General features: G+C 38.8%; 1 protein-coding gene across 3 annotated transcripts in view; it reads right to left on the bottom strand.

The window, feature by feature from the left end:
* ppp6r2b (protein phosphatase 6, regulatory subunit 2b) overlaps positions 1–14,963 on the bottom strand; it is a 33,801-nt gene extending 18,838 nt beyond the window's left edge. The window contains exons 1-11 of one of the 3 annotated variants that reach the window (XM_083894149.1): positions 14,744–14,963; positions 11,145–11,277; positions 10,894–11,052; positions 10,679–10,777; positions 8,095–8,281; positions 4,146–4,283; positions 2,445–2,510; positions 1,840–1,952; positions 1,636–1,749; positions 1,318–1,438; positions 55–216 (exon numbers count right to left, since the gene is read on the bottom strand). In XM_083894149.1, the coding sequence (XP_083750275.1) occupies positions 55–216; positions 1,318–1,438; positions 1,636–1,749; positions 1,840–1,952; positions 2,445–2,510; positions 4,146–4,283; positions 8,095–8,281; positions 10,679–10,777; positions 10,894–11,021 (1,128 nt within the window). In that variant the 5' untranslated portion in view covers positions 11,022–11,052; positions 11,145–11,277; positions 14,744–14,963. Of the gene's footprint in view, positions 1–54; positions 217–1,317; positions 1,439–1,635; positions 1,750–1,839; positions 1,953–2,444; positions 2,511–4,145; positions 4,284–8,094; positions 8,282–10,678; positions 10,778–10,893; positions 11,053–11,144; positions 11,278–14,448; positions 14,637–14,743 lie in introns of those variants that run through there. The other 2 variants (XM_083894147.1, XM_083894148.1) reach the window with 2 other exon arrangements.
* Between the last annotated feature and the right edge of the window lie 666 nt (positions 14,964–15,629).

Genomic DNA, 15,629 nt, shown 5'->3' with positions numbered 1-15,629 from the left:
TTACAATACAGTTTTTTTAAGAACAGCAACAAATTGCTCTTTTGCTCATCATACCAGGAGCAGGTCCATCGTATTGAGTCTACAGAGTTCCTGTGCTACGACTGCATGGCTAGCAGAGCTTGTATATAGCAGAGAGGCAACTAGTCTGGATACATGGAGACGAGTGTTTCCCAGTGGTTCCGCCAGCACACCCAGGGTAGTCAGCATAGGACTTCTCTGAACACACACAGAGGAATTTGGGAAACAATAGTCTGGAGAAGGTTTTAATTACTGTACATCTACTTGGCTGTAAACATACATAATTACTATAAAAGAGGCTTGAACAAAGTTCTAATATTTCAGTTTTAATAGCACAGTGACTGGACAGTCAAATAATATTAAATAAAATGTACAGTTCAGTTGAGTTCAGTTAATTTATTGTTAATAGTTTGCTCACATTCTAATTGTGATCTTCTAATTCTGTATCTTTACATCATTCATATTTGCCCAGACATGCTGTGGTGATTTAGTGGCCTCCCTCTGGTCAGAAAAAAATAAAGCATTGAATAAAATCCGTGCCAGAAGACTTTAAGCGCTGTGGTTGGGTTGTTTTTGAAAATGAAATACTATTAGATAGACATTGTATATCTATCTCTGGTGAGGTGGCATGATACAAATAATTGTTGTTTTACACAACGCACAGTGATTCTCAGCTGAATTAGCTTACTCATGGAGAGAAGGAATCGACAAATGTACAGCAGTAGATACAAGTCCAATAACCTCGCTTGTTTGGCCGCAGCTGAGAAAGTTACAGAAATTCAGAGGTAACCCTAACCCTAACCCTAACCCACACAGGATATGACGTAATTTTGGATGTGTGCCCAGCACACTACAGCGATCATAAACCTAGCTTTAGACTGCACAGGATAAGGAATTGCATCGACATTCAATCTGCATACAACTGAGGAGGGGGAGGATCGCTGAAGCCCATCTCTGCATGTGTAACAAGCAGAGTGTGCATTTTGAATTAGCAATCATCGCACATTATTATCATTATTATAGCCACGCATTATTACTTGTGGCCAGAAGTTATTTTTTTTAATCAAATATCACCAGATGATGATGACGGATAAAATTTGACTATGATGGAATTTTTACAATCCTGTCTGTTAAAATGGCAGATAGCGAAAAACTACAGCGCAGCCACAGATCACGTTGACGACACCACTGAATGCAAGATTGTCCATATTGAGCACTGGTTTTGGTGCTCAATTTTTATATGAAATGAAACAAATATCTTGTTAAATATATGTATATGTATGAAAAGTCTTTCTGTACCTTAGGTGGCTCCAGAAGTAGCTGGTGGAAATGTACCAGATGTGGTTCAATGGCCAACAGAATGCTGCTGTTAACTGTGTAACTTCTCTCAAATCCCTGAGCATCCATTACACCGTCCACCCTGTCATAAAAACACACCAAACGGATATTAATACAGATCTGACAGATCATTTAATAAACAGTCCTAATCAGTGGAGACAATTTCACAAAAGTTATCTAGGCCTGAGGTCAACTGAAAACTGACATCAGTGGGTGACTCTTATGTAGCAATGTTATTTATAAGCCGGTGAAAAAATGGCTTTCAAGTTTCTCACTCACACAGGCCTCCTGATCTCCAGCAAGGTGAGAAGTACTTGAATCCCATTGACAATACAGCTCTCAGTCCTCTCTCCTGAGAACATATTCTGCAACAACTGCTGCACACACTCCTGTCTGGAGAAACAAAGGAATATATATAGTAATCGCTACATCCTGTGATAGAGTGTGAATATGTGTGTGTGTGATGGGATATGTCTGACTTACGACTCCAACACAGTCAGCAGAGGGTCAGGCTGTGAAAGCTCTTGGAGCTGATTGGCCTGGTCTCTGCTCAGACGTATGATGTCACACAAAGTCTGAGATGCATTGGACTGCCTCTGTGAGAGAAATATGCAAACACACATTGACATTCATTATGTGGATATTATATCCAGTTATCCAGTTTCTTTACCCAAGATGGATAATTCAAGAAAGAGATAAAAGGCAGTCCATACTGATACTTCTATGCCAAGTTCATATAATGCTGTGTTTCCATCATGTTATGTTTCGGTTTGGTATAGTATGGTATGGTTTGAAATGGTAAAGCCCTGGGTCAGGCTTGGGTTTCAATGGAGGACATCCAGCAACTCAAAAAAAAAACGCAAAAAAGATGAACCGTACAATACCAAACTGAACTGTCACTACTACTCAGTGGAAACATGGCTTAAGTGATGCAACACTGATGGGAAAAGCATATACAGTAGACCGCAGGCTTTATTGAAAAAATAAAGCATTTGTTCAGATTCGACCATTGCATCATGGTTGGCCTATGAACTTCTCAGCCCAGCCCACCCTCTGTTTTACATTTGTAAAATATTGAAATGCCATACCTCTTCATCTCTTTCAGGGTGAATGAGCTCTATGAGTCTCTGGGCCAGCTTCTTATCATTCAGCCACTGTTATGGAAAACAAATATATTAACCATAACACAATATAATTGTATCTGTCAAAGTACAGTTGTGCTCATAAGTTTGCATACCCTGACAGAATTTTTCAGAGAATATGAATGATAACACAAAATCTTTTCTTTCACTCATAGTGGTTGGCTGAAACAACTGTTTACTCTTTTTAAAACATAATTACAACACAAACTATCCAAATGAACCTGATCAAAAGCTTACATACTCCAGTTGTTAATATATATTGTATTTCCCCCTTTAACATCAATGACAGCTTGAAGTCTTTTGTGGTAGTTGTGGATGAGGCTCTTTATCTTCTCAGATGGTAAAGTTCCCCATTCTTCCTGGCAAAAAGCCTCCGGTTGCTGTAAATTGTCTTGCTGTCTTGCAAGAACTGCTTGTTTGAAGTCTCCCGAGAGTGGCTCAATGATACTGAGGTCAGGAGACTGAGATGGTCACTCCAGAACCTTCACTTTATTTTGCTGTAGTCAATGACAGGTCAACTTGGCCTTGTGTTCTGGATCATTGTTATGTTGGAATGTCCAAGTACATCCCATGCGCAGATTCCAGGCTGATGAGTGCTGATGAGTTTTTTGATCTTACTGCATTCATCTTACCATTAATTCTGACCAAATGTCCTGTGCCTTTGTGGCTCACACATCCAAAAACATCAGCGATCCACCACCGTGTTTATGGTTGTGATCAAAAAGTCCAATTTTGGTCTCATCACTCCAAATGACTTTGTGCCAGAAGGTTTGAGGCTCGTCTCTGAGCTGTTTGGTGTATTGTCAGTGGAATACTTTGTGACATTTGTGTAGTAATGGCTTTCTTCTGGCAACTCGACCATGCAGTCCATCTTTGTGCAAGTGCTTCCTTATTGTTCATCTGGAAACAGCCACACCACATTTTATCAGAGAGTCCTGTATTTCACCTGAAGTTATTTATGGATTTTTCTTTGCATCCCAAACAATTTTCCTGGCAGTTGTGGCTGAATTTTTAGTTGGTCTACCTGACCGTGGTTTGGTTTCAACAGAACTCCTAATTTTCCACTTCTTAATTAGTTTGAACACTGCTGATTGGCATTCTCAATTCCTTTGATCATTTATTATATCCCTTTCCTGTTTTATAGTTCAACTAACTTTTCCTGCAGAGCCTTTGACAATTCTTTTGCTTTCCCCATGACTTAGAATCCAAAAAACGTCAGTGCAGCACTGAATGAAAGATGCAAGGGTCTGTCAGGAGTCCAGAAACTCATTGACCTTTGATTCACACCCACTAATTTATTAATAATACTAATAATAATAATAATAATAATAATAATAGCCATAACTAATAATAGCCATTCAAACCCGCTTGTGTCAATGTGTGTGCATGTTATCAGGCCAAATCACAAGGGTATGTAAACTTTTGAGCAGGGTCATTTGGATAGTTTGTGTTGTAATTATGATTTAAAAAGAGTAAACAGTCGTTTGACAATAAATGGCTTCAGCCAACCACTAACTATGAGTGAAAGAAAAGTGTTTGTGTTATCATTCATATTCTCTGAAAAATGGCAAAGAAATTCGTAAATTCTGCCAGGGTCTGTAAACTTATGAGCACAACTGTATAAAGCTGAGTCCATTTGTCTCATACAGTTAGAGTCTCGAGCCGGAGCAGTGGTGGCTCCACACAGCTGATAAGTCGTAGGAGCACATCCATCATGGCTGATGTATCAATGTGCTTCAGGACCAAGGAAAGGAATCCATCTTTCTGTCGCAGGAAACTAATCACCTAATCAAGACAGAGGAAACACACACACACAGACAATGATATCCCTGTGGTACATGTGTTAAACATCAGAGAGGACATTGAAGACGAAACTGATCCCATGCTCAAACACACACGCACACGCACACACAGGTTTATAGAGTGTTTGTGTGTGAGAAAGAGAGACTCGCTTTTCTCTAAATCTTACTTTGACCAAATTAAATTATCTGCAGATTTTAAATTTCCACAGATTAATATTTTCTTTATGTAACACGCGTCAGTCTACAATGTTTTAAATGCTCCAAAATAAAGTTACGGAATAATATGTTGTCAGGAAGTGGGACTTGGGAGTTTTCTATATCCCATTTTAATCCATACGATAACAGAATAACTGCAAAAAAGTTATTCCACCACCGCTGCGTGGTGGACCGGTGATGCAGGTCGGCAATTGGAGACACCGGCACGCTGGCAGCTTCATCCTCCCTCTTCCTCCCTCCCCAGCTTCGACACACAATCAGTGACAGTGATGAATCATTACATTGAATAACTCGGTGAGCTCTGTCTGCTTATTCTGTGCGTAATGCGTGTGCAACTGGATGATGTGTGACACTGACACATTTATAGATTGTTGGCATTATATGTGAATTCAGCTCACACGGATAAATCACGTCAGAAAAAAACGCATGCAGGATCAACCATAAATGCACAGCCAGTTTTTTTAAGCATCATCATTGAAGCTCCCACAGACCGGAAGTTCCAGCTGTTTTTTGGTGTGTATCTGCGGCATTACCTCGTTTATGAAGCCGTAAAGTTTCGTAGACAAACAGCCACTGATAAAAACGCTGGGTTTTATTGTATTCTTGGGCTCTACAAGCAGTTTGAAAAAGCCTGGAATTGTGACGTAATTGGATCCTGTCCCCTGAACAGCAGATCCTCCTGCTCCGGGCACTAGTCCGGGCACATCCAGTTGCGTACATTGAACCGCAGAAGAAGAAGGACGTCCGTTGTGGAGGTGTTTCACGAGCGACAGTGTCTTCTGACTCTGGGTCTGACTCCAGGTCAAAGTCATAAAAGGGACGGTGGGGGGGTCGTGAAGAAGCTATTTTTAAACATTGTTAAAACAATGTTTTGATAATGAGTAGCAGTGCATCCACCGTTCCAGAGGGGGGAGCTGCGCTTCTGAGAGCTGACTTGCTACTTACTTTCAGGTACTTGGCCAATAGCCATTTATTTTCTTTGTGTTCATTACCAATTCCAAAACAACAAACGACCAAAAAAAAAAAAAAATGATCATAGGTTAATGTGTTTATTGCACACTTTTCCTTATTTTTCTTTATCTTTTTTCCTGGCGCATTTGCCATTGTTTTTCAGGACGAAGGCTTCAGAGAGAGAGCATTTTAGAGTTATTTGGATATTACACACAAATACACCCTGCCCCTGTTCCACCCACATATATTCACTTGTATATTCATTTGATTGGATGTATAAAGAAAAGGTGCGCAGGACTCAGCGTACACACGGTTTTATAAATCTGAGTATTTCTTTGTGTAGTACTTGAGGCCCCTGGTCTTGATCACTCTGTGATGGGTAATTTTAAGTCAATTTCCAAGCTGCCTTTTCTCTCCAAAATCTTGGAGAAAATTGTCTATGCTCAGCAAAAGCTGAACATGACAACCTTTTCAGTCTGGATTCAAAACCATTCATAGCACAGAATCAGCATTGTTAAAGGTCTTTAATGACACCCTACTGACTTCTGATTCTGGTGATTATGTTTTTCTTTTTGATACAGTGCACCAAAACATTATTACGCTAACCCTGGATTTCCACTGGACGCGTTACAGCCCCAGCACGTCAATAGCTTCCATTCTAATCAATGAGAGCATTTCCACTGGAAAATGCTGTGCTGTTTTATTTACATTTTTACAGGATGTTTGTATTTGTATCAGATTTTGCATTTTTCTCTTTCCGATATCTGACAGATTTTGACCAATCTCGGCTCGTCTCTAATATATAACATACACATATTTAAAACACTATTATTAAGATATGTATGAAAATATACAATACACACATTTCCCTATGGAGAGTACATGTAAAGTGCAGTTTTAATTCTGGCTTATTGCACAGAAATAAAGAGGACATACAGTAGTCGTCTTTCAACTTGAAGGTTGTTGGTTTGATTCTCGGCTCCACGAGTCTACATGCTGATGTGTCCTTGGGCATGACAGTTAACCTCATGGCTGTGCCGGCAGCATATGAATGGTGTATGAAAGATGAGTGATAGAAAAACGCATTGCACATAGATAAACTACCATTTAAAAGTTTGTGGTCACTTAGAAATTTCCTTATTTTTTAAGGAAAAAGCACTTTTTTCAATGAATATAACATTAAATGAATCAGAAATACACTCTATACATTGTTAATGTGGTAACAACTATGGAATATGTACATAGGTTTATAGAGGCCCATTTCCAGTGTTCCAATGGTACATTGTGTTTGCTAATGGTGTTAGAAGGCTATTGGATGATTAGAAAACCCTTGAAAACCCTTGAAAACCCTTGCGCAATAATGTTAGCATAGCTGAAAACAGTTTTGCTGGTTCTTTGACAAAAGCAAAGTTTGAAGGGCAAAATTATTATTTCTAATATTTCTAATCTTGTCAATGTATTGGCGATTCAGTTTTTTATTCATTTTTCAACTCTTATGATGAATAAAAGTGTGACTTTTAATGGTAAAAATTGTATAGGTGACCCCAAAGTTTTGAACGGTAGTGTATGCTTTATGAAAGTGTGAGTGAATGGCAAAAACTGTAGTGTAAAGCAGCTTTGAATGGTCATCCAGACAGGAAAAGCGCAATATCAATACAGACCATTTCCCATTACTGCACTAATATATATATATGTATGTATGTATGTGTATATATATATATATATATATATACATATATATATATATAAATATGTATAAATATATATATATATGTATATATATATACATATATGAAAGATAGTTTGTCTGCCAGGGTGGTTCAGTCTGTAGAAATGTGTAATAATAATTCATCTAAAATTAGATTTTGGCTTGAACAAATATTATATTATAAATATTGCATCTTGAAATAAGTAAGGCAGTAAGCTGTATTGCAATTTAGATAAATTTTGATTAATTGTTCAGCCCTAAACTACAGTATATGCCAAAATATGTAAATAACATTTACACAAAGCAAGCCGATGCACTTTTCTATGTTGATAAGAGTATTAAAATTAGGAAAAATAATGGTACAAAAAGAAATCAAGGGACATTTAGAATAGATAAAAAACCGGTGATTAATTGCGATTAATTGCAAGTTAACTATGACATTAATGCGATTAATCGCGATTAAATATTGTAATCGTTTGACAGCACTACTGCACACACAATGTGGTGGAGATCAAGCTGCACTTCCTAATAACCTGCCAACTATACCAAGACCTCAAACAAACACCCAGAAAGACTTTGGAAAACCTGGCTGATTACACCAAGCTTCCAATCCTGCTGTGACAGGAAAGGGCTTCTTATGCACTACAACCACCTTGAGCAGGAGTGAGAGCCTGGCCCCAGGTCTTCCATCTAATGTATATTTCTGCACCATTTCTCTCTGTACGCAAACACTTCACATAGAATTAAAGGAGACTCAAACTTTTGCGCTAAAGAGGGACACTCTAAACTGCACCTAGAATATCACAAATGAAAAGTGTGTGTGTGTGTGTGTGTGTGTGTGTGTGTGTGTGTGTGTGTGTGTGTGTGTGTGTGTGTGTGTGCGTGTGTGTGCGTGTGCGCGCGTGTGTGTGTGTGCAACCTGCTCAGTCTTCCGGGTGATGAGGTTCCCAATCGTCTTGCTGAAGAATGATGCCAGGAGGGGGTTAAGTGGGGACGGCTGCTCCAGGAAGGCATACAGAGTTTCCAGCAGAGGCTCCTCATTACCCAGCTTATCATTGATCACTCCCACGTCACATGTCAACAGCTCACATGCTATATTTGAATACCTATAAAGGTGAATGACCCACACTTAGTAGTAAAATGGTGACTATCAACAGGGCAATCAAGTCACTCTGCTATTTATTTATGACTGGTATGGTTCATTACAGTGGTATGCAAAAGTTAATTGAGAAGTGAAATAAAGTTTATATGATTTACAGAAAGTGAGCAAGAATGTCACTGATTCCTGGACATTGTTCTCCAGAATCTGCTGATATTGAGTGGAATCTATGCGACCCAAGATTCCCAGTCCCTGCACTGGCCACACAGCCCCACAGCATGATGGAACCACCACCAAATTTTACTGTAGGTAGCAAGTGTTTTTCTTGGAATGGCTGTGTTCTTTTTTCGCCACGCATTACGCCCCTTGTTTTGCCCAAATAACTCTATTTTTTATCATATATTTGTTTCATCAGTCCACAGCACCTTATTCCAAAATGAAGCTGGCTTGTCCAAATGTGCTTTAGCATATCTCAAGCGACTCCGTTTGTGGCAGGTGCAGAGAAAAGGCTTTTCTGCATTACAGCATCTCCTTGTGTAAAGTGCACTGAATAGTTGAACGATGCACAGTGACACCATCTGCAGCAAGATGATGTTGTAGGTCTTTGGAGTTGGTCTGTGAGTTGACTGTGACTGTTCTCACCATCCTTCACCTCTGATTATCTAAGATTTTTCTTGGTCTGCCACTTAACCAGTCAATACTTTGTAGAACTAGTATTGAACTGGCCTGTGTGGTTTTCCAATTCCTCACAATGTTCTGCACATTTGAAACTGAGAGGTTATATCTGAGATATATCGTTATATATCGCTATCTGAGATAGCTTTCTGTATCCTTCCCCTAAACCAGCTCCAAAGACCTACAACATCATCTTGCTGCAGATGGTGTCACTGTTCAACTATTCAGCACACTTTACACAAGGAGATGCTGTATGGAAGAGTAATGGAGAAAAAGCCTTTTCTCTGCACCCACACAAACAGAGTCGCTTGAGGTATGCTAAAGCACATTTGGAATAAGCTGCTGTGGACTGATGAAACTAAAATAGAGTTATTTGGGCAAAACAAGGGGCGTTATGCATGGTGGAAAAAGAACACAGCATTCCAAGAAAAACACTTGCTACCTACAGTAAAATTTGGTGGTGGTTCCATCATGCTGTGGGGCTGTGTGGCCAGTGCAACTCTGGAAAGCTTGTTAAAGTTGAGGGTCGCATGGATTCCACTCAATATCAGCAGATTCTGGAGAACAATGTCCATGAATCAGTGACAAAGTTGAAGTTGTGTCGGGGCTGGATCTTTCAACAAGACAACTACCCTAAGCACTGCTCAAAATCTACTAAGGCATTCATGCAGAGGAACAAATACAACATTCTGGAGTGTCCATGCTCAGAAACCATCAAACCTGACTGAACTGGAGATGTTTTGTAAAGACGAATGGTCCAAAATACCTTCTGCCAGAATCCAGACTCTAATTGGAAGCTATGGGAAGCGTTTAGAGGCTGTTATTTCTGCAAAAGGAGGATGCACAAACTGTTTCTTTTGTGGTGCCAAAATGTATGCACATGCCTAATTTTGTTTTTGTTTAAATAATTCTTGCAGACTTTCTGTAAATCATATAAACTTTATTTCACTTCTCAAATATCACTGTGTTTGTCTCCTATATGATATATTTAACTGAAATTTCTTATTCAAACAACCAATGATTTATAAAGGAAAATCATGAAAATTTACAGGGGTGCCCAAACCTTTGCATACCACTGTATTTGAAAGTAGTTCTTTTTATCAGTATTTGACAGAGATCTACAAACCTTTTAGCTTAGTCCCAAGGGTCTCTGGGTGTCATTCAATTAACAGCTATTGTCTCTTGACTTCAAAATAAAGTCCAATGTTTATGGTTGCACCACCCTGATATTTAGGAAATGTAAATTGCTGGACAAAAGTTTGTAGTTATTTTAGCAGCTTTAAAACTATTGATATTAGGGGAAAAAACATTATTTGAAAGACTTCAAACATAAAATACCCTGAGTATTTTATTTTGAATTTATCATTATTAAAATAAAACATTTTTTTTAATAGTTTTCTTAGTCTGCTCACTTGCTCGGACAGCTGCATCACCTTAGGGGTTTGAGAAGCCAAAACATAAAAGAATATAATTATTTGAATTTACTGAAAAATTTATAAAAATTAATAGGTTTTATAGAATAAAGTGATGATGTCATGAAAAGATTAAATTATGTTTTGTTTTTTAAATAATGGACTTGGACACAAAAATATGCTCGTCATGTCATTGACCCATTTACACCTGTAATTAAAAGTGGTCAGGAGCTATCCGATTGCAATCCGATCACAGAAAATGCATTTTAATGCCAGGTGTAAAGGGGACGTATGTTATTATAGCCTACTCAACTTACTTGAAGCGCTTGGTCTCCTCTACACCAGCAGGGGGCTCTGTAGTAATCATATAGACCAGTTCCTGCATGCACTGTTCCTGGCACAGGAACAGGAGAAGTCTGCAAATTCATAATGTGGAGAAAAGACAAGTAAGCACACAGGACGCAGGACTGAATAGAAAGTCAAATGTAATTTTGTGTTGCTCAGGTTCTTCAGCTTCTCTCAGTAAACACACCTCCTGTTCTGAGCCTTGCACTCCTGGAGCACATCCTCCTCATCCATGAGCTCTGTGAGCGTGACATCCTCCTTGTCCAGTAAAGCCTCCAGGTGAGACGACGTGTGCAAGTCAAACTTCCAAAACATGGCGGACGTCACCAGTGCAAAAACTCAGCTGCTGACCAAAGATGGGCATTTCTTAAATTTATGACACAATTCTGTCAACTATCTGCAGAATGATTTGTTTTGTGACACAATGTATGCTCTTACTTTTGAAAAAGGTGTGGTAATCTCAGTCAGATCTGAATACACAACAGCAATGAAGTCACATAAGAGAGTCACAAACACCGGCTTCACTCATAGTAACAGCAGACAAACAAAACCAGAGGAGAATGTCTTCAACCTGGTAATGAGACAAAAAAAAACAGAGACAACAAATGTGACTGTTGTTTCCAGAAGGGCTGGATGATAATTCAATAATATCAACATCATTGTCTTCAGTGTCAATACAACATGGGTTAAATGCATAGTGAAATAATGTTTATGCTCTGTGCAGACAAACAAGAGACACAACATGATTGATAGGATTATTTTGTTCACATTTTTTTTTTCAGTGCTTTATGTGGTCCAGTTCTATATCAATATTATATCTATAGCGTGACATGAGACAAGATATGGTCTTAGATTCTGGACATCGTCATATCATGATAAGATATCTGTGATGACTTTTCCTGGTTAATAAATCAATTCAAATTAATAAATTATTTATATAATTAATACAAACATTGATAATATTAGAAATGAAATACTATATAGATATAATACATTTATTTATACACGTGTATATATATATATATATATATATATATATATATATATAAGTATTCACCCCCACTGGATGTTTACCTATTTTGTTATATTACAGCATTTAGCTCAATGTTTTTTTAACCTGAATTTTATGTGACGGATCAGTCTTCTGATCGTCGGTGAAGTGAAATGAGAATAATATACATAAAACTGAAAATTGGCATGCGTAAATGTATTCACCCCCTTTGTTATGAAGCCATAAAAAGCTCTGGTGCAACCAATTACCTTCAGAAGTCACATAATTAGTGAAATGATGTCCACCTGCGTGCAGTCTAAGTGTCACATGATCTGTCACCTTTTTTGAAAGGCCCCAGAGGCTGCAACACTGAAACAAGAGGCATCACTAACTGAACACTGCCATGAAGACCAAGGAACTCTCCAAGCAAGTGAGGGACAATGTAGTTGAGAAGTACAAGAGTTCCACAGCAGAGACTGGAGGATCTGTACATAGGACGACAATAAGCTGTACGCTCCATAGAGTTGGACTTTATGGCAGAGTGGCCAGAAAAAAACAAAATGGCATGTTTTGAGTTTGCTAAAAGGCATGTGGGAGACTCCCAACATGCATCTGTTCTGATGGGACTAAAACTTACATTTTCAGCCATCAAATGAAATGCTATGTCTGGTGCAAACCCAACACATCACATCACCCAAAGAACACCAGCCTCGCAGTGAAACATGGTGGTGGCAGCATCATGCTGTGGGGATGTTTCTCAGCAGGCCGGACTGGGAAACTGGTCCGAGTTGATGTAAAGATGGATGGTGCTAAATACAGAGCTATTCTTGAGCAAAACCTGTACAACTCTGTGTGTGATTTGAGGCTAGGACAGACGTTCACCTTCCAGCAGGACAATGACCCCAAACACACTGCCAAAACAACACTTTAGTGGTGTAAGGGGAAACATGTAAATGTGTTGGAATGGCCTAGTCGAAGCCCAATCTGTGGACAGACTTAAAGATTGCTGTTCACAAGCGCAGATCATCCAACTTCCGGGGCAGTTCTGCAAGGAGGATTGGGCAAAAATCCCAGTGGAAAGAAGCTCATAGAGACTTCTCCAAAGCGACTTGGCACAAAAGGTGGCTCTACAAAGTATTGACTTTCGGGGGGTGAATAGTTATGCTATTTTGTCCTATTTGTTGTTTGCTTCACAATAAAAAATAAATAAAAATCTTGTTGTTGGTATGTTCTGTAAATTAAATGATGCACATCCTCAAACAATCCATGTTAATTCCAGGTTGTGAGGCAGCAAAACATGAAAAATGCCAAGATATTTTATATATACAATATTTATATGTATTTGTGTTAGAAACAATTCAATCGACTATAAGTATGGTCAAATTCTGCAATAACACATCTTAAAATTAAAGAAATGTTAAGTTACTGTTTCAATATAACTTTGTCAATTCCATGTATATTTTAAATCTATATATATTACTTCATTTATAATATTTATTTCACAAAAGTATTCAATATAATAATTGTGATGTTAATCAATGCAACAGCCTTTAAAACCAGGAGAATCACAATATGACAATATCCAAAACCTAAGACCATAACTTGTCTCATGTCACAGATATAATAATATTGACAAATTGCCCAGCCATATTTCATTTAGCGTAAAATGTTCATTATTTAGTGTTTAGTGATTTAATAACACAGAAAGACATAGAGGGGAGAACTGGTACTTGTTTTTAGCCACTTCACACACAGTTTTTTGTCAATCAAGAAATTTAAAACCACAATTGACTACTTTCTTTAACTCTCACTCAGGAGCAAAATCATTATCGACTGATATTAGACCTTTTAACTGTGGTAATGTTTTTGGCCACAGTGCCCTGTTCTTGCTACCAGGGACATCTGTCTTCCTTAGAGCCAGAAGAAGAGTTTAAGTCAGCAGAAGTGACTGCAGTGCATGTGTAAAATTCAGTTAGAGCTGAGCTTCTCCACATGTGCATTTCTCAGCAGCTTTGTTTGAGAAGGGCTTTCTCAGATACAGTTGCATCAGCAACAATTAATGATTTTAGAGTACGAATGATTAACAAAACAAATCAAGTGTATGATGCGTGTCATCTTTGTCTGCATAAACAACTGCCTATAGGCAGCACCTGAGGGAGAGAGGAGCTGTCACTAGAGAAAGCCTTTGAGGGACATCCACCTGAACCATACCAGATCACAGACACACGACAGACTCCAAACTTGATAAAACTGGACCTACTATCCATTAGTACGATACCCATGATGTTTGTCTAGATTGTGGATAAGGGCCTGATTAAAAATAGATATGATCTAGGATTCTGCAAAGTCAGCAGTGACACACTACAACATGTGGGTCATGTATCATTTTACAGTGTGAGGGGAAACAAAACAAAACACTTATTTCTCTATATTACGTTTCATCTGATAACATTTGCTATTTCTATGAGAATGCTTAGCCATCACTTCAGTAGAATAACAGGCCAAGGCTACAAACAAACAGGTGCTTGCAGTTTACTCTTTTTATTTATATTATCAGTATTTCCACACAGATAAACATGGATCTTAAATGTATCAGCACACAATGGTCAGGCCTCTGTCGTCCTGGCATCAGCTGGTGATGGATACCATCAGCTACTTTCAACCGGTTAATAATCATATTAATGTGGAGTTCATTAGATTATTATCATTATTAGCGTTCATGTTAACGTTAGCTTATCGGATGTTACTAACCTCTCTCAGCCACTGCGCGTCTTTCCCTTAGCCTCGAAGGTTCACTGTAAACTGGCCCGCTAGCAAAGTCTCACTCATGCTACCGTCGTGTTTTAGTCCGGTACAGGAGGGAGAAAACGATGTTAATGTGAGTCACGTCACGTATCAGGCTGTGTAGCTCGGTAGGACCATGTCCTCACTGACCCAGTCTTCCGTCCGTCAACCTGACAGCTCGCACGCGCTGTGCGTCACTCACATGTTCGTTTGTTTGTTTGTTTGTTTCCCCCCTCCCGCTTCAGACACGAGCTGCTCTTACCTCTCCTCCATCATTTTTACCGGCTGTCATCTGGAGGCCTGAACGGGAACTCGATCACCCGGCGGTGGCCCACGGCTGGCTACTCTTCATTACTGCGTCGTTAGCGTGGTTAGTAGCCTTTCTGACCGGTGCTGTGTCATTAAACGCAACACACAGCCATTGGCAACTGCGGTCAAACCAGCCAACACATCGTGAACGACAGTCAAGCCAGACCAACCCAGTTTTTTGCTGTAGGTGATTATAGCAGGTTTAAGGTAACAACGTCTCAGACCTGGTTTAAAAAAAAAACATCCCTCGGGTACGTAGCGAAAGACTGTCATCTAAAGCAAATACTAGCAACAGAAATTTACTTTCAAAATAAAAGCTCATATAATTGACAATTGTAAGCTTAAGCCATTACTTTTTTTATTGGAATACGCCCCGTTATCACAGACTAATTCCACTTCAGGGTGATAGTACATGACCCCGTAGTGTGACCCATTAAGTTTAAAGACATTCTGATGTATAGTTTCAGAATAAAAGCCCGTCAAACTGTGGAATATGACACAAATTACATATGGTTTTGGATTCAATTTAAAAGGAAACGCCCTGTTATCACAGACTAATTCCACTTCAGGGTGATAGTACATGACCCCGTAGTGTGACCCATTAAGTTTAAAGACATTCTGATGTATAGTTTCAGAATAAAATCCTGTCAAATTGTCGAATATGACACAAATTAATTATGATTTTGGATTCAATTTAAAAGGAAACGCCCTGTTATCAAAGAATAATTCCACTTTAGGGTGATATTACATGACCTGGTAGTGTGACCCAGTAAGTATAAAGACATTCTGATGTATAGTTTCAGAATATAAGCCTGTCAAACTGTCGAATATGACAAATT

This window comes from Microchirus variegatus, assembly GCF_963457635.1.
Source record: "Microchirus variegatus genome assembly, chromosome: 8".
Classification (NCBI taxonomy): Eukaryota; Metazoa; Chordata; class Actinopteri; order Pleuronectiformes; family Soleidae; genus Microchirus; species Microchirus variegatus.
The sequence above is the reverse complement of the archived record's forward strand: the minus strand, read 5'-3'. Positions and strand labels throughout refer to the sequence as shown.